Source organism: Daphnia pulex, chromosome 8 (assembly GCF_021134715.1).
Source record: "Daphnia pulex isolate KAP4 chromosome 8, ASM2113471v1".
In the NCBI taxonomy this organism is placed as follows: Eukaryota; Metazoa; Arthropoda; class Branchiopoda; order Diplostraca; family Daphniidae; genus Daphnia; species Daphnia pulex.
Genome location: NC_060024.1, coordinates 10,739,456 through 10,758,083, shown reverse-complemented (window position 1 = coordinate 10,758,083; position 18,628 = coordinate 10,739,456). Strand labels below are relative to the sequence as shown.

The 18,628-nt window shown below is 40.9% G+C and overlaps 4 protein-coding genes across 11 annotated transcripts; 1 reads left to right on the top strand and 3 right to left on the bottom strand.

Annotated features, from left to right (window-relative positions):
* Nucleotides 1–324: 324 nt before the first annotated feature.
* Nucleotides 325–2,075, bottom strand: LOC124200260 (keratin-associated protein 19-2-like). 6 transcript variants are annotated; one of them, XM_046596439.1, is made up of 12 exons: nt 1,955–2,075; nt 1,780–1,892; nt 1,630–1,716; nt 1,535–1,549; nt 1,436–1,467; nt 1,311–1,373; nt 1,199–1,240; nt 1,048–1,098; nt 941–988; nt 825–869; nt 648–707; nt 325–577 (listed from the first exon to the last, which is right to left on the bottom strand). In XM_046596439.1, exons 1-12 carry the CDS (start codon nt 1,964–1,966, stop codon nt 558–560), a joined length of 588 nt encoding a protein of 195 aa, XP_046452395.1. In that variant the 5' UTR covers nt 1,967–2,075; the 3' UTR covers nt 325–557. The 6 variants fall into 6 exon arrangements, with proteins under 6 accessions (XP_046452395.1, XP_046452396.1, XP_046452397.1 ...); XM_046596440.1 differs by lacking the exon at nt 941–988; XM_046596441.1 differs by lacking the exon at nt 1,311–1,373.
* Nucleotides 2,076–2,787: 712 nt separating this feature from the next.
* LOC124200259 (acanthoscurrin-2-like) lies at nt 2,788–5,482 on the bottom strand. Of its 3 annotated transcripts, XM_046596436.1 has the most exons (13): nt 5,344–5,482; nt 4,566–5,273; nt 4,304–4,494; nt 4,126–4,238; nt 3,962–4,066; nt 3,857–3,892; nt 3,735–3,791; nt 3,629–3,676; nt 3,513–3,572; nt 3,406–3,453; nt 3,291–3,347; nt 3,181–3,228; nt 2,788–3,119 (listed from the first exon to the last, which is right to left on the bottom strand). In XM_046596436.1, exons 3-13 carry the CDS (start codon nt 4,310–4,312, stop codon nt 3,053–3,055), a joined length of 648 nt encoding a protein of 215 aa, XP_046452392.1. In that variant the 5' UTR covers nt 4,313–4,494; nt 4,566–5,273; nt 5,344–5,482; the 3' UTR covers nt 2,788–3,052. The 3 variants fall into 3 exon arrangements, with proteins under 3 accessions (XP_046452392.1, XP_046452393.1, XP_046452394.1); XM_046596437.1 differs by lacking the exon at nt 3,406–3,453; XM_046596438.1 differs by lacking the exons at nt 3,181–3,228; nt 3,291–3,347.
* Nucleotides 5,147–6,733, top strand: LOC124200258 (ATP-dependent RNA helicase glh-2-like). Its single transcript, XM_046596435.1, has 3 exons — nt 5,147–5,284; nt 5,357–6,260; nt 6,346–6,733. Exons 1-3 carry the CDS (start codon nt 5,261–5,263, stop codon nt 6,561–6,563), a joined length of 1,146 nt encoding a protein of 381 aa, XP_046452391.1. The 5' UTR covers nt 5,147–5,260; the 3' UTR covers nt 6,564–6,733.
* Nucleotides 6,734–6,776: 43 nt separating this feature from the next.
* On the bottom strand, nt 6,777–9,603 carry LOC124200257 (conserved oligomeric Golgi complex subunit 8-like). The gene is made up of 7 exons (XM_046596434.1): nt 9,475–9,603; nt 9,315–9,407; nt 9,120–9,244; nt 8,777–9,052; nt 8,496–8,709; nt 8,265–8,428; nt 6,777–8,200 (listed from the first exon to the last, which is right to left on the bottom strand). Exons 1-7 carry the CDS (start codon nt 9,527–9,529, stop codon nt 6,878–6,880), a joined length of 2,250 nt encoding a protein of 749 aa, XP_046452390.1. The 5' UTR covers nt 9,530–9,603; the 3' UTR covers nt 6,777–6,877.
* Between the last annotated feature and the right edge of the window lie 9,025 nt (nt 9,604–18,628).

The window sequence follows — 18,628 nt, the reverse complement described above, 5'->3', positions numbered from 1 at the left end:
TTAGGGCGGGGCCTGTCAGAATTGTGAAGTGGAAACTTTAAAAAGAGCCATCTAGGCTCTCAAAAGTAGCTGGACGTTGTAGCTGACACACTCACTAGAGGCGCTTTTTAAAGTTTCCAAATCGGCTTACGTTTACCCTAAAATCGAGATGGGGAAGCCAACACAGCCGTGAACCGACCAGGGATCTATTGCTCTGATATAAAACCTCGGTGATTTCTGTCAGAACCTAATAGATTACTCTGTTTCTGTCAACTCTGTGAGAGATGGAAAACGGAAAACCCATTGTGAGCGAAATATATTGTAAAATGTGTAAAGCTAGATACATTTTTCGTTTTAAAATTGTGTATTTTATAACATAAAAAAGTTTCAAGTTTTACATTCAATAAGTCAATATTTCTAATTATACAAGAAATATGATGCCGATTTGACCATAATTTTTCTCGGTCAAATTCAAAACCATGGTCAATGAATGATGATTTAACACTTTTCAAGACTTGCAAAAAACGTTAGCTAGGACATGTATTCAGCGTTCAGAATAGGTCAATAGATTGAGTCATCTAGTAGCCGCCGCCAATGCCTAATTATGGATTAATCATGGATTAAAGATTAGATTTTGCTTTAGTGACCAATTCAAAATTTAGACATACCACCGTAGCCACCACCAAAGCTACCGCCGTATCCATAGCTACCACCGTATCCACCAGCGCCTGAATAATTTAACCGAGGAATTAACTTAAATTCAACTTGGTAAAGAGATATTATATAAAGTTATTTTTATATTATATCAAATTTTCAAATAAAATAATCATTTTTTATGTTAATACCATATCCACCGCCATAAGAACCGTAACCTGAGCCGTATCCGCCGCCTGAATAAATTCATCAGTTAACTTAATTTTTTCTTTTAAAGTAAAATTTAAGTTTCAAATTGTCAATATACCGAATCCTCCGCCATAAGAAGAACCGTAACCCGATCCATATCCGCCGCCTGAATATTGATTAGGAATAAATTAGCACTTTTAAAAGTATAACTTTTAATGTCAATACCGTATCCTCCGCCGTAAGAACCATATCCTGAGCCATATCCGATTCCGGAGCCTGAAAATTGAATCAGGGATAAATTGTTGATCAATGAATTGATCAAGGATAAATCCGAAAATTAGTTTGATCGGTAAAGAAAAAATTCAAGAATAAATACCGTATCCTCCACCATATCCTGATCCGTATCCGATTCCGGTGCCTGAAAATTAAGTTAAGGAATAAATTATTGGTAAATACATTTGAATTATAACATTTAAGGGAATTAATACCGTATCCTCCACCATATCCTCCGCCGAAAGAACCATATCCTGAGCCATATCCAATTCCGGCGCCTGAAAATTAAGTTAAGGAATAAATTATTGTTAAATTCATTTGAATTATAAATTCCAAATACCGTATCCTCCACCATATCCGCCATAGCCATGCCTAATTGCAATTTTAAGTCTTTAATACATTTGAAACATAAATAAAAGTAAATAAATTCAATAATTACCCTCCGCCGTAGCCCCTATTAATAATTAACAAAGAAAAAATATATAAATTTTACTTTTAAAAAATCATTCAGGAAATTATTTGTATCTGTTTTACCCTCCGAAGCCACCGCCATAGCCGCCGTAACTTCCATAACCCCCGCCGTAGCCCCCGAAACCACCGCCGTAGCCATAAGAACCATGCCTAAGAAAAAAGGCGCATTATCATTCCTTATCACATGCTAAACCCAAATTGCAATTAAATTACGATCGCTTAAGTCGGTGCTCTTCTCCTGCGTAATGGTCATCACGTCTTACTCTTAGTTCATCTGATGTAGCGTTACAGAGGCACACTAGCGCCAATAAGGCAATAATGCTCATCTATTGTATGTGTCACAAATGATTACAATATTACAATAGAATATGAATAGGTTTAAACTTACAGCGGTCTTCATGATGAAAAGATATGGTCAGATCAATTCACAACAGTTATCAAGGTAAGCAGGCTTTTAGATTTCCAAGTTGGTCCTGAAGCTGTTGATTCAATGATACTGTTTGATTCGAAAACTAGCCCTTTTATATCAAACACTATGCGCTATGGCAATGCTACAGTTTCCACTTTGATATGCGTCATTGGTTCCGTGTCATGTCATGAGGAAAATTTGTCAATTAATCTGGTGAAAGGTGAAAGTTATTTTCGATTAACGGCAAAAAATCAGCTATAATGCACCGTCATTTTATCCCACTTTTTCTATGGACGAAAAATTTTCCTTGTGGCCTTAAAAAAATATACCAATATTAATATACGTAAAATAAAAATTTGCGTTAACACAATCTATACTGCTTGATATGATTTAAATGCATTTATCTCCTTTCCTATGAGTTTTATTGTTAACTCTCCATAACTTTCTCAGTATGGCACGGGCCCTAAATATGAAATTGCAGCACGTAAAAACAGTTGCTTTTTATCGGGTCACGTTGGGTCATTAGTTTATGCTATTCATATTCCCGCATCTAGAATTTTATTAGCATGGTACCCTTTCGAAAATTTAATTCCAATTTTTTTAAATGGTTTATAAAGATTTTCCAATTGCGGCACAGATCTCAAAAATAATAGCAGCATCAAAACCTTTGCGTTACGTCGAGGACATTTTTAAATGCCTTATTTAACAGGATTTCAAGCGTTTTGCAAGTTATTTTGCCGAATATAGTTTGGCATTTTATCTTTCATGGTTCTACTTGAACCCAAATAATTTTCCGAGTTTCCAAAATGAAATTTTGTTTCAAGATTTATATTGTATAGATTGCATGCGAAATCACTGCATGGCTTCAGTCTTTTAATATTTTACATTTGATGTAAATAAAAACGAACAAAATGAAAGGAGACGAGTAAGGTAAAGATGCAGCAGGCGATGTAAATGGTTTTCGGGGATGAACAAAGTCTGCAACAACATCATATCCCAGGTCGAAAATCAAAGCGAAGAAAACAAAGAAGGATCGTTGGTACAATGCTTAGGCTGCGACGTAAATATGAATCAATTTTAGTAAGCGCGAGTTCCATATCCGGAACCGTAAGATCCGTAACTTCCGCCGTAGCTACCGCCAAGCCTAAGTAAATTGCTTAAGTCTTAAGTAATACATTCTAAATGAATTGTGTTTTAGTTTTTACCCGCCGCCGTATCCAAGGCTTCCATATCCCCCGTAACCGCCGCCAAGCCTAAAGAACATGTCTTAAGTATTGTGATCATATTTGTTATGGAATTATCTTTCAGATCTTACCCTCCTCCATATCCAAGACCTCCATAACCACCAAGACCACCGTAGCTGCCGCCAAGCCTAAGAAATTTTCTTAAGTATTGGGATAACAATTTTTAAGAATTGTTTCAGATTTTACCCGCCGCCGTATCCAAGGCCTCCAAGACCACCGTAACTACCGCCAAGTCTAAATAATTGCTTAAGTATATGGTGAAAAAATCAAAAATTATTTAATTTAGATCTTACCCTCCACCGTATCCAAGGCCACCTCCATAACCCCCAAGACCACCGTAGCTGCCGCCAAGCCTAAGAAAATTTCTTAAGTTTCTAATGCACTTTAAATGAATTTCTTTAATTTATACCCGCCGCCATATCCAAGGCCTCCATATCCTCCATAACCGCCACCAAGCCTAAAAAATTGCTTAAGTATATCGTGAAAAAATTAAAAATTATTATTTCAAATTTTACCCGCTTCCGTATCCAATGCCCCCATAACCTCCAAGTCCACCATAGCCGCCGCCAAGTCTAAGAAAATAAGAGCTTATAAGTACACGGGCTAAAGTTAGAAATACGATTTTTTTTTCTCTTACCCTCCCCCGTATCCTCCAAGTCCACCGTATCCAAGACTATAAATTAGTTGTAATTATTATAAAGACAAAGTTAGAAATAAACTCATTTATTTTGTTTGCTCTTACCTGCTGCCGTAGCCCCCGCCGTAGCCCCCGCCGAAGCCCCCGCCGTAGCCTCCGCCGTAGCCCCCTCCGAGTCCACCTAAACCGTATGCGGATCCACCTCCGTACCTACAAAAGAATAATTCTATTAATATTCAATAATAAATAGAGCCAATCAATTGAATTACGATCGTTGAAGTTGACTCTCGGATCCTTCGTTACGGTCGTCACGCTTCATGTTAAGTCCATCGGCTGCTGCTCTGCAGATGCACACAAGCGCCAATACGGCTATAAGATTCATCTGTAAATGGCGATAGGAAATTAGTAACACGATAATTTTTTAAAAATTAAAAATAATATACTTACAGTTTTCATGGTGATGAAACTGGTTTAGATTTTTAGTCAACAGTTAGCAGGCTCTTGGATTCGTAAGGGAGTCCGGAAGCTGTTGGCTGAATGATGTCGTTTGCTTGAAATGCAAGTCCTTTTTATATGAAATACAAACTGTTGGAGTTCTGTCAGAGCTGTTGGACCTTCCGCCGCGACTAGTGTATACGCTATGATGTGAATGATATCATGAGGAAACGATCTCCATTAAATTAGAGAAAGGTGAAAGTTATATACTAACCAACGGTAGACCGGATCAACCAGTTTTTCTGCCTTGCTCGAAGGATCAATTGATTTTACGCAGCGCTCGTTGCCGATTGTTAACTTTTTCGAGAGTTTGCAAACGTCCAAAATTGGAAATATTTAGCCTTCACCTCCAGCAACAAAATTGACACAATTGTTGCAAATCTAGAATGAGCAATCCCCTTAATTATATGCATTTCATACAAGAAGAAAAATGAAAGTTTATATGGTCATGCACTCTATGGATATACTTCCTGTTCCCGATAAAAATCTATGTTGCCTTATACCTGCAAGGAGAATTTAAGGAAACGTTTAGCAAACGGGACATAGTGACCCACACTGATGTTTGTCGGATCAATTATGGAAATTTACGTTTGGAAACATGTTTTGTAATTTCCGCCTCGACCTGGGTGACCAACTTGGACAAAAGAACGGCACAATTGTCTGTCCGGCCAACTCGATGGACTTTCACTTCATTGTCTTCTGTCATGAGATGACCCACGATTATGGGCATCCGCTCCAGTGACCTGCGTTTGTTGTTATTAAAATCTTAAAAAATGAACATTGAGATTCGACAGAGTCTTTTAAATAATAAGAGGATATAAATGGAGGCATAAACTTCACTTGCCGTGTTAGTACAGAGTAGTCGAGCATCCAGCACAAACGCTTTTCAAGTACGTCCAACAATATTCCATGTTGCTGAAACCTATATTTGTGGTAAGATAGCGATTACTTGTTGAATATCATTAGAACAGAAATTTTAATCGTGTCATTACTGTCAATTTTCAGGTTGCCCTTATTGGGCACTGTTTGGCAAGGGCCGATCCTAGTCGATCGACCGCCCAAAACGACGCCAGAAAGCCCATGTTGGTTTACGCCACGAATGGCGAAGGGAAGACACTTGAAGCCGAGAAAAAGTCTGGATTCCGTCGAAGCATTCCTCCTGGTGCGGGATTAGGATTCGCTGGTGGATTCGGAAACGGCGGATTCAATACGGGCATTGGAACAGGATTCGTGCCCAACGGTGGCATGAATTTCGGAACGGGCTTGGGACTCGGGACGGGTTTGCCGAATAATAACTTCATGGGCAGCAGTTTCGGTCCTGTGGGTTTAGGAAATAACTTCGTTGGAACTGGTTATACGGGAGCTACATTTGGTAGTGCTGGACTAGGAAACAATATCCTTGGAACTGGTTTTGCAGGAACTAGCTTTGGGGTAGATGCAATGTCGAATCCATTTGGCTACAGTAATTCAATGGTTTACTCACCTTATGCAAATAATATGGGTGGATTTGGTGTCAATACTGGAGTGTTTAATCAACCCGGTCTCGGTACCAGTTACTGGCCTAATCGGCAAGGTTTGATGACCAATGGGTTCAATGGAGTGGGAAGTTTCAACGATCCGTCCGGTTTTAATAGCCTCGGAATCAACGGGAACAGCTTTGGCGGAGTCAACTCCTTTAGAAACGGGGTAACTGGACTGAACGGCTTGAATGGTATCGGCACCGGAGTTGGTTTCAACAACAACTTTGGTAGTCTGAGTAATGGAATCAACGGTTTCAGCAGCGCAAATAGTTTGAACAATCGCTTCGGTACTGGGTTCAACAACGGCTTGAACAATTTCAGCTCGTTCAATACTGGCGTCTCGTCTAGCGGATTCGGTAACCCAAGCCAGTTTGGAATAAACTCCTTTGGTAATTTTTCGTTTCAATTTTAATTTTTTTAATAGTATCTAAGGGAGGAATGTAACATAATCGTAAATATCTTATTATTATTTAGGTGAGAGCAATTCTTTCAAGCGTTCACCTTTAGATCCAACTTCACCGTACTATATTCAGCTCTACAACGCTGAAAACAACGAAGAAGGACAGGCTCAGTCATCCAACTGGAACAGCCGCAACTCCGGGCTGCCTGCTACCAATCGCGATACTAGTACCGGTACAGTAACCAGTCACTCGGCTGGTGGCCAAGTCCGAAACAACTCCGGTTCCGTTTAGCGCCATCTGAAATCTCGAAAATGATTATCCAAACGATTCTGTGTAAAAAAATAATATCTACATTTTCTTCCTTCTTATTGAGCTGTTTCTTGAATCGATGAATGATTAAACTTTAAAATTGCACACTTCACACCATGTTTAAAAGAAAAATACACCCTTTTTTCAATCAACCGCATAACCTGGACTATAGAACTACAAAAAGAGCATAGACGATTAGCTTTTTCGCAACTTTGATTGATCACAGGAAATTCATGGTATACAATAAAGTAAATAACAATAAATTTTTATAATAAAACATATTGGGGACAATTGATTCAACTAACAACCTCTTCATTGTCATTCCCTGTAGTCAATTGATTTAACTCATCATTTTCTTCTGAATGAAGTGGCACTACTGGTTCTAGTACTGGTTCTGCCAACTCCAAGGCGGAATCTTGATTTGTCACCTGTAATGCGTCACGATTATCAGTTGAATCAGTTTCCACTAAAATGTCACTCGCAAGCTCGGGCTTTAATTCAACGTCAGACTCGACATTTGTCTCTGGAAGGATCGGCATTTCAGAAGGACATTCAGTCGACTCTATTGGTTGTTGATCTTCTGTCTCCTGTTCCGGCTTGGCTTCTAAATCATTATTATCAACTGGATCAAGTTCTGGTACAACTTCATGCGCAGTCTCAGCTTCGGGTTGAGTTTCAACTTCAGGTTCGGAAACAGGTTCAAGTTTGATCGCATCTTCAAATCCTGTAACTACAGCATCTGTTGCGGGCAGTATTTCTTCATCTAGAGTTCCATTATCCATAGGTCGATCGGAATTTGATGCTTGGATTGACTCAGTGGTTGCCTCTGGCTCTTGTACTGGCTGATCCGCCGTCAGAGATGGCGACGATGTAGGTATTAAAGCTAATTCTGAAAGAATGAGGGGTTCTTCTTTTGCAAGCAAGTGATCGATGGGAGTGAGAATTAAACTCTTGTTAAGGCAGCAGACTTCTTGTTTCACTATTTCGCCTGTTGGGAATCCAGTCTGGGCAGAGATCAACGCAGGCGAAAACATCAATTGGAGAATCTTCTGAACGTACGATAAAAATTCGTTGCGGTACAGCTGGAGACACTTGGTAAACTCCAGCTCCTCATTGACTGTAAAAGCCCCCTTCTCTTGGCGGTGGAAATCTGCCATAATTTGAGAGCAATTGCAAAGAGTGCGCTCTAATTTGCGGGCCACTGGATCTACCAGTTGAACAGGGGCGCACATGCGTAACTCGTTGAAGGCGGCAATCAACCCGTTGCACAGCTCAGCCACGGGAGAAAATTTCATTAGGGCGTAAGGTGGTTGGACTTGATCGGCCGAGGACGGAGGTGTCTGAATGTACGAATAACTAGCACTACTCCCAAATGAACCGGTGCGAGTGAGGCTAAAGCTGGCCATGGCCTCGGCAAACTGCGCCTCAGACTTGTTAGCGGAATGGTCGAATCGATCGTAGACCACTTGAGAAAAGAGGGGGACTAAGAGAGAGCGGAAGTCGGAACCTATTCGGCCAAAACTGAGGCCAAAGTACATGCACTGGCCAAACACGGATTCTAGCGAAGATGGCGAGACTTTGGGCAGGTCGCATTGAAGTGCCCCCAAGAAATCCGTTATCTGTCGTTCAAATAACCAACAATCAGTTGCAAGGCTAGTAATTAAAATGCTTCAATAGTAGTACCTTTTGAATGATCCACGAATAGTAGATGGCGGATTCGTTAGTGTTGGGATCTTGATTAGCCAAGACCAAAGGATCTTCATCGGTAAATATGGCGCGGTATTGCGTGGCAATGTCAAACAGATGGACACGACTCAATTCAACCGTTTTTAAAACATGCTGATAAGCTGCCAACGACAAATTTGATCAAAAAGATTAAGGAAGAAACGGAAATAGGTTGATAGGATGAATCACCATCTTCTTTTGGTATTTCGTCCAACGTAGATTTGAACCAAGAATCCCTCGCTTGAAGAAACTTGAGACGGATTTCCTCTTCAGAGAAGACACCCATACGCCGCAAATAGCCCACTACTTTCAAACAGTGGGGGAGTTGAGCTGGCATCCTTAGCTGGGCTATTAGCTGACTCAGCATTAATCGCGTACATGACTGAACCTCTTGTGCTACTTTCTGATAAAGTAACAGGAATAGTTTAAAAGCAAATTGAATAATATTGATGATATTCTAAATTCCATACCACTATCAGAGGGATGTATCCTAACTTGCGCTCTAAGCGAGCGACGTAAGAAGCGAGTTCAAGGGCCTCTTCCCAATATCCGTTGCGAACGCAGGTATCCATCAGTTGTGGAAGTTCGAGTATTTCTAGTAGCTGTGTATGTCGTGATAGGGCTAGACTCGTTAGTCGTCTGGCAGCACTCAGAGACTGAGCTGTCTGAGAAAACTCCAAGCATTTTTCTTTTAGGGTTGTCAGACCGGAAGTTAACTTTTCGGTACTCTGGTTCACTTTTTGAAACTGTGAGCAAAGCAACAAATATTTTATTAAAAACGTCTAATCATGTGTAACTTTAGGTAGTGCATACGTTTTGAAAGATATCTTGTGTGCATTGAGCTGTCTCGATGAATGTTGGATATTCCTGAAAGGCAAGCTCCTGTGTTTGGTTGATGATGGACGTTTTTTCTTCTGCTATTCTGTTAACTTCTTTACCTGTCATTCACATATCTGCCATAGTAACCAAGTTTTCTTGAACTTGAAAAAAAATAACTTTGCAACTTACCCAGATTTTTTAATCCTAATGAACTTATCTGCTTCAAATATTGACTGGCATCATTGGTCGTCAGGTTGAGCTCTGACAATCGCTCAGGAAGGACTAAAAAAGTAATTGAATACTAAGGTCATTTGCGGTTCATTGTGAAACACACACTTTTAAAACAAACCTTTGAAATCATCCCCATTAAACACAAGTTTAAGCAGTGCATCTTCGCTTTCCATGTTCGCACAAAAAAGTCAAAAACGGTGGGTCGGCAATTTGCCACGTAGTCTGCTGCAGAACCGCCACAAATTGTGCTGCCATCTATCAACAAGCAGACAGGTCTGAATTTCCCCTTTTAAGCTTCGAATTGTTGGTTTGTAAATACAATAATACCTGAAAACATCTCCTAGAGAAGTAGTGCCCGACAGCAATCAATAAAAGGTGGACGTGCATTGCAAAATACAAAGCCTTTGAGTGAAAAATGCAATTACCCCGAAAGCTGTTGCCAACCAATCATTCGATTTGCAGCAGATTTTACAAATTGTTTGGGCGCGCACTACCCAAGTTCACTAGAAAGAATAAAAATATCCCCTCCCCCATCCTAATAAAAAAAAAGAAAAAGGAAAACAAAAGTTCATTAACGAAAAGGGGAGGTTATCCAACAAGTTCACTCTGCGATTGCCAGCTGGGGTCTCCTATATACAATCTACCGACATTTTTTCGTTGGCAAAGTGCAATGTCGGATTGAGCCTAGGTGGATGTGTGTGTACACATTACGACACTCCGAGGGGCGGATGAGGCTTTCATAGTGGAGAGAGGACTGTGGGCCAACCCAGCTAAAGGATTCCTATGGCTGACTGCTTCAAGATCAACATGCTTGAAAGCTCAGCAGCACCCCTGCTGCTGCTGCCCATAAGAAAGAAAAAAACATGTTTTCCTTATATATATCCGCACTCTGAGGATGTCAATACCGGAAGCATCATCTTTTGAAAACTGATGGACCAATTCCTTTAAAGCTTTGATGTCCAGCAATATCCTTTAATATACGATTCATTTGGGTTTAGTTTTGCGTCCGTATTTGTATTTGACCAGATGCTGGTCGTCTGCATCACCATTGTTGTTTCCATCCGGATAGATGCGTGCGGTTTAATCACATTTGCAATCCGCCATTCCTGTCTGGTAACCTAAATATCAGAATAGATGTGGGTTAGCAGTATAGCTCATGAAACATATATAATATTCTACTACGACTACGACTAGGAAGAGAGTATAGGAAAGGCAGACGAGCGAAAACAAATCGATTGAGATGCATTTCCCCTCCCTTGTAGAGCCGCGGCTGCGTCCTGCTGGGCAGGATCGTCGGGCCACAAGGGAAACGACAGAGTCACTTCTTCTCTCTCCATCGACCTTGCCTTGATCGACTGGGGGGGAAGAAAGTGATCGATCTTGTTCGATTTCCAACATAAGAACCCATTGCTCTCCGCTCCCAGTTTGTTATTAAATACCCTATACCAGTCATCCCCCCTATTTAAAAATAAAACGATCCTACCTGGTGCCGTCTGCAATTGGCAAACGATTGATCCCGGGCTTATACACACATGTAGACTTTTGGTATCAATATATAGCCAAACGTGTGCTGTGTATATACGTCTAAGTGATGCGTGACGTCTTGTATAATCTTCATATTACAGTCGACTCTGTTTAATTAACAAATAAGACATTTGTTTTGTCAAAACTGTTTTGGGTATACACCACAACAGAATGTATGAGTCATAGTCTGTCGAATTGCGTGACTGTTCCCCCTCTATCAGCTCGAAATGAGCCAGACATAAGTATACAGCCGTATAATAACAGCCATGTCAGATACTACTACTATAGAGTTCTTTCCCCCACCCTCCCAGGCAGCGTCTTTTGTAATGTTTAAAAATCCTGGACACACAACAACTGGGCTCTCCAAAGACCTATTGAAAAACAACGAGTGGGGGGAGGGGGAGGAGGGAAGGACTAGACGCTTTTCTTTTGTTTTTTGTGTGTCGTTTGAAAACACGTACCGGATGTTCAGTTTGTCACAACTCGAGCAGCTCGTCGCAGACAGCACGTGAGATTATTTATATTATGACATCGCCACTCGACGCCGGACACACACAAACATCAGCCGATACAGTCCAAAAAAATGCCAATCTCCATGGAAAAACACGCACGCACAACTTTCTTGTCTGCGGTTGGTCAAATAATAAATCCAGCACAATCCTTCCGGAAGTGTCGCCAGTTGATTATATAATAGGAAATTCTTCAACATTAGCCGTTGAAGTTGAGTTCAGCATTTAAACGTGCAGTTTTGTCTGAACCAAAGTGCCGGCTCACACATATTCAAATGATATATTAATTCCCTGGTGTGCTTGCCGGAAGTAGAGAGAGTCTCTGTTTCAAGCAGTTATTGCCGATAGCGGAATGAATCCAGTGTATGCTATATATCCTCTCTAGAGCTGCTCCCATCTGTCTATCAAATAGTTTCTCTCTCTCCACGATGGCTCATGCCATTTGTGTGTGTGTTTGTCTTGGCGAACAATAATTCAAATCAAACATTTCCCGCTTTAACTGCATGCGCCGTCTGCTATACGGCCCGTTTGATGTATTGACAAAACCCAACTCGATGTGAACACTGCGCTGTTGGGGGATATCGGCTCTATTTTTATTTTCTTGTTCTTTTCCCAGTTATTTCTCCTCTCCCCTCGTCTTTTTAGTATTTCGATGTTTAGTTCATGTCTTTGGGCTTTTGTTGACTCTGCACGGAGCTGCGTCATCTGCCATCAACTTGGGAGGGGGGACGAGTTTTTAGGCCCTGGACATTTTTTGTGTCGTCGTTCAAAAATGGAGCAGAGACTCCAACCCCTTTTTTCTTTCCCCTCCGCTCTCATCCGGAGGCTTTATATTGTATCATCCAAAGCTGCACACATCAGAGACTGCTGCGTGTTTCATATATAGTAGATCCTCTGGCCCAGAAATCCCGTTGATGACACATCCTTGATTGTTCCAACAGTCCCGCAAGGGATCGGATCACCTTTTTTTCCCCTTTCCCATAGACTCCCCATGAAAAATAAGAAATGATGTCAAGGAAATTCCGCGCCATCTGCAACTTTAATTTCATGGCGATATTACACAAAACAATGCGGGTCGTTGTTGTTCTTCTTCTTGTGGTGGTGCTACCTTGAAATGAAATTCCGTGTATTACGTGATTACACAAACACTCGCAGCATCATCCAAGAAAGATATTGGGAGATATGGAAATCTTGATTAAATAATAGACTTCAAAAGCGAGCGGCGGCTGCTGGATGAGCCGGAACCGCAGCAGCTAGAGAGCAGAGAGAGAGTTGTTTGATTTATATGTAGACGCCATTTTTGGGCTTTGATTCGGAAGCCGAGAAATATAGAAGCGACAAGGCGCGCTGCTGCTAACGATCGGAACTGAATTTAAAATCAAGGGGGACGCATATAGGCCTACATGCGAGTGTGTGTGCTGGTTGGAACTATATTGTACTACTACACAGTCTGCATATAGAGTGTATATGGCGTAGGCATTCAGACTTTTATGCGTCGATTCTTTGATCAAAAATTCAGCTGGGCGACGTTCGCGTCTATCTGCCGCGTACAAGAGATTCGGATAATAATCCGAGTTGAACGACACACAACCGAATTTGTCTGCCACCGCACCACGTTACATAATAAAAGAATAACCAGCGTAGTTATATCAAACATTGATATACAATCCTGTGACGTGTCCTGGTGATGAGCCAGTAAATAATAAACCTACAACTTGTCAGAATACAAGAGGAAATAAGAAATATCTATAGCGTGAATTCTAGGATAATATTCGGACCTATTATATATAGATTGCCTTGCGCACGCAGTCGAGATAGCACAATCTCCCATCAAAGGAAAAAAACCCGGCTATTACGTAGACATAATAGACATTTGGCACGTTTCAATTTTTCGATTATCTATTCGACGAAATAAAAATGGGAAGAAATGTATACATATAAAAGAAGGGCGTTGGCTGCTGCTGCATCAATTTCCCCAGCAACTTGATGTCATTTAAGAGATCGGGGACAATGTCAAGATTCCATTCGCCGTCGACCCATTTGAACCCCCGCCCGCCATCGACTTGTATCGTCGTAAAGAACCGCATACGGAACTCTCGCGCTAGCATATCCCAGGATCTGTTTACGTCTATAATAGAAGAAGAAGGTGTGGCCCAGGATCTTCTATAGATTATTGTTATGACTCTCAAGTCTGAAGTGCAACGTCAAATAACACGAAAGGAAAGGAAAGCCATCAGTATAAGTTATATAACTCCTTTTTTCGGAGCGAAAGATAACAGAACGCGGAGGCTCCTTATCTTTTCTCCTACTGATGCCAAAAAGGGGAACACATCAAAAATCAAATCAAATCATCTTTAACAACAAAAAATCGAAAGGAAAAATGTTTGATTGGGTCCCGCTTTGATCCAATCATCACATTCGATTCCATTGTCTTTTTTTTAAATAATCAAAACCCTTTCAGACCCTTTTGCGACACTTTGTGACTTTGTGTCTGATCAAACAAGACACAGCGTAGCTGGAGCTGTTGATCAACTCTAAATGGTAAGACAAACATCATCCCTGTGACATTCTTGGGCTCTATTAAATCTGACGACGGTGTACTCTACTCTATTCTATGTATACTCTCTAAGCTATTTGGCAAATTGAGCTTTTAGCTATATATGCAGGAGAGAGAGAGAGATCTCCTGCATTTTTGATTATATACCAGCGCTACAGGAGCGCGGCTATAAACTCAAATTTTGACACACAGACACCACCAGGATCGGGCGGGATATATATCTCTCTCCTTCTTTCATTTTGGCCTGTCTCTCTAGTCTCACACACAATCCCCCGAGCGGAATTACAATTGCAAATGCATCCAGCAGTTATTCGAGAGATATCATCCATATAGAGCCAGCCACACGACGCCAACGACGCCAAAAAAGAATCCTGCGCTCCTGCGCTCCTGCGCGTATATAGTTACTGAGTCTGGCGTTGTCTTTTTATTACACAATTGTAGAAATGCTCTAACGTAAGAAATTGGTAGGAGGGAACTTGATTATTCCAACTCCACAACACGAAATCACTAAATTAGATTGAAATCTTTTGTCTAGCTCGGTTTTTAGATATATTCCCACGCTGTTGTGTGACTTATTAGCCGATCGACAACGTCGTTTCCTCTGGGCTGGGGGAGAGAGAGAGACGGCCAACAACATCGACGTCACACACGCACAGCACTGATGTGGATGAGAGAAAAGATCGTCGACGAGGCTCGACGTCAGCAGAAGAAGAAGAAGAAGACCTTCTTCCTTCTCTGTCTTTGCGGGTCTGCTGATCGATGGATATCCCGGGTGAAAATGTTCTAGTACGCTCGCGCTGCCCAGTAAAAGCCGTACAAATAACAAGGGCGATATTTCAAGAGATCACGCAGCTGATGACGTCTTATATATAGACAACAACAGCAGCGCACCCTTATACTATGTAGTATGGTCTCTCTCATATAGCGTCTATAGCAAAAAAGAGCTTTCACAAGCGGCCGGCCTATACACGTTTTCGGTAAACAATCGAACACACAAAAAGGAAAAAAAGAATTGTTTCTTATATCAAAACATTTAGAAATGGCCGCCGTTGCCGATAGATATATATCACATGATTACAGCAGTTGTATGTATATACAACCCCTACAAAGAAAGTCGAAACACGGTATGCGTGTAGACATTCTTATAAAAATTGTTTTTCTTTTATTTTGATTATTTAATGCCCATCAGCCGGAATTGTAATTAAATCTAAAAGCGCTGCGCTGTTAACTACTCTATATGCGTCTATTGTGTAGATGTGTGTGTATAATTCCGCGATAGAGCCAATTGGCGTGAGCACGTCAAACGACCGTGAGTGTTATAATATAACGCCGGACGGCCCTGCTACTGCCGTCGTCGTCCGCGAGTACTATAACTGGTAATTTCAGGACGGGATTGCTGGGCTGTGCAACGAGATTGAGACTTTGCATGACGATGCAGAGAGCTCCTCCATCTAAGTGGATCCCAACCAGAATCAGCTGCACAGTCTATATACTTAATACGCCCATTTTGAACGATTCCATCAAGAGAAAAGATTCGTTAGTTTTACCTTTTTAAACCAATTTCAGCCAGCCATTTGTTGGAAAATTTATCTTTAAAAAAAAAAATTCCGGATGGCCGGCAGGAGGAGTTTAGGCAAATGAGTTTCCCTCCCCAGATTAAAAATGCCGCCTGTTCTATTTTGATGTATCAATAAAATATAGGGATCATATAATTCCACCGCGCGGCTTTTGTGTCTAGTATAGTACGGTATAGTAGACGGAAAAGTTTACAAAGGCCGTCTAGATATTTTCTAGCATCAAACGGCGTATAGCCAGTATATAGTAGTCGATGTGTTCTCTCTAATATACGATGAGTCGTTAATGAGGCGGGACTAACTGGCAACTAGCGCTACTCATTAGGCAATCAAGCCTCGGTCGTAGATTATATGCCAGAGGTGCGGTTTTCACGGTTCTTTTATATATATACGTCTGTGTGTGTGTGTGTGTGTGTCTATATAACCGCGCTGTATTAGAGACGATATATACACCGGGCTAACCCCAGCACAGCCGGGCGCGTATATAATAGCGCTACACACATTGGGAAACTTTTTCTCTACGTCGTCGTGCCGTGTAATTTACTTGATTGCCCGGCACCGCCCATAGCAGCAGCCCCCAACAAAAAAAAAAGATCCCTGGCGCTCCCACAATTTATTATATAACCGTTGTGCCTACTATAGTGATGTTACAGAACGAAGAACTGTGTCTATTCCACGAAACATTGTGTCTTCTATGCGTCTTCTTTGATCAATTTGGAAAAATGGTTGGGAGATCGCAGCCGACTGAATATTCTTTATAAAAGATCCAACTTGACATGGCGACGGGAAACACATGGAACTTTACTGGATGTATATTATTATTCCAGAAGAAAAGAAAATGATATTCGGTGCCCATTAACGTCACGTCAAAAGCAACTAGATCTTTTTTTCCTTCTTTTCTTTTTATTGATGGGTTATAAGTGCATATGGGGAGTGGAAAAAAAGGGTTGACGAGGGGGAAAAGGCTTTGTATACACACACACACACATCGTTCACATATTCAGCCATGGATAAAATATGTATACACACATATATAGAGGCCGGAAATGGATCTATCTATTCCTTTATTCGGACACCCACACATCCTTTTAATCCAGCCGGAGCTGGGGGGGAGATGTCGCATATCCTATATAATGTACACTCGTGTATATCTGATTGGCTAAAAAACATGCTACTATTACATCGGAAATAGTTTTTGGTTATTCAAAAAAAAAAAACTAGGCAACAACCGCCAGCATCAAATGTTGTGGGTGTTGGTAGGTCTGGGGGACGACAGAAAATCTTGTTCTCCTTTCATCACTATCTAACGATTTTTATTGACCGTGTCATCCGGATGTGATCAATAAATTGACACAATCACGGACGCACGCGCATGTCTCTCTCCCGCAACTTTAGATCGTCCTCTCCTAAAAATAAAAAAATTCAATAATAAAAATTCAATGGAAAAAAGATTAGACCTTTATAGTACATTTGAAAAAATTGGACAAACTATCAAAGAATATAATTGATCCGATTTCCCGATATATTGACGTCAGTTTTTTTACACTCGACCTTTTTCACACATTCTTTCATCAAGACAAAAATATGATGTCACCTATTATATAGTATAGCTGAGAAGCTCGTTGACTTGTATATTTTGTGTGCTGCTGGCTTCTCATTTTCGATATTGAGCACGCCCAACTTTTTCTTTTTGGGTCTTTTTATAACAAACTTCTTACGATTAAGATCGTCACCAAAGTCAAAGGGTGTGTCCCGATACATGGAAATCGTTCTTATTTACGTATAGCGAAGACTTTAAAGAACTTTTTTCTTCTTCCCCCCACCGGTCTATATCTATTTTAAGAATTTTCAAGTGACGAGAGAGAAAGAGGGTGAACTTGTTAATAATACATGTAAGCCATTCTTACATGTATTTTCTTATTATATACCTTGACGATTATTGATCGATTTTCGTCACCCTCTTATTTTTTTTTTAAAAGAAAAGGAAAACTTTTCTTTGACTTTTTAGTTGGGAAAAAGATGGCCGCATTTCCCTGTTTAAAAACTTGAGATGCATAAGGGAAAAGGTCGTCGGCTGAAGAAGAAGAAGGGGGGCTAGCTATAGCTATAGCGCAGTATATAGCGCACTCGTTCGGTCACGCGTGAGAGAGTCTATATAGGCTAATTCGATTTGCAAGTCAAGGAAGACGAAGCGCTGCCTATATACACACACACATATCCTGGATGGTGAAAACGATCCAGTTAATCGTTACAACTTTTTTGTTTGTTTTTTGTTTCATATATGGCACGTCAGCGAGCGCATGTGACGTATGCTGGATGACCTTCTCTCACGGGGTTTTTCATCGGCTTCTTCCCAGTGTACACACACAAACCCCCCCCCCCCAAAAAAAAAACAAACAAAAAAAACAAAAATGATATAAACCCCTTGATACTTTCTATATAGACGCATCAACATTATAGGCTGGACGGATATTCTAGTCCGTGCATCTATAGGGGGAAGTATTAAATATATAAGGCAGGTTCAAATGTGCGACACAACCGCAGGGCCGCGCTTTGCGGTCGTGTAAACGGTTACCTAATGTCACAAATGTCTCCCAAAGTTCCTTTTTTCCCCCTTTTGCTAAATTCTTGTCGACATATTTCCCAAAGGAGGTCCTGTGAAAAAGGCCGAGATAGATCGACGACGTGATTATTGCTTTAGATATATATAAATATACTGTACACACGTATGAAAAGGAACGCGATATTGGAAAGCGGTTCCCATTGTTATCCGGCCGCACAGCCCCCAACCAGAAAAAAAGACGATGGACGCCGCTTGTTGGAAATGCCTTTTGGGCTTTTTCTTATTATTGCACGTCCGCGTGATGTCCGAACAGTTTCCGCCAATATTCCCGCTGAATAGAGCAGCTGTCAAAACGCCACACGAAATATTATACACATCTATACAGCCAAAAGAATTGATAATTCATCTTATTCCATCAACGACAAATAATTGACTGTGGGAGAATTTCTTTCAACGCCGCCGTGGGATTTTATGATTATTATTTTTCAAATTATCCTTTTTTTTTCCCAGCATCAACTAAGAATAGAATTTCGTGTATAGGAAAA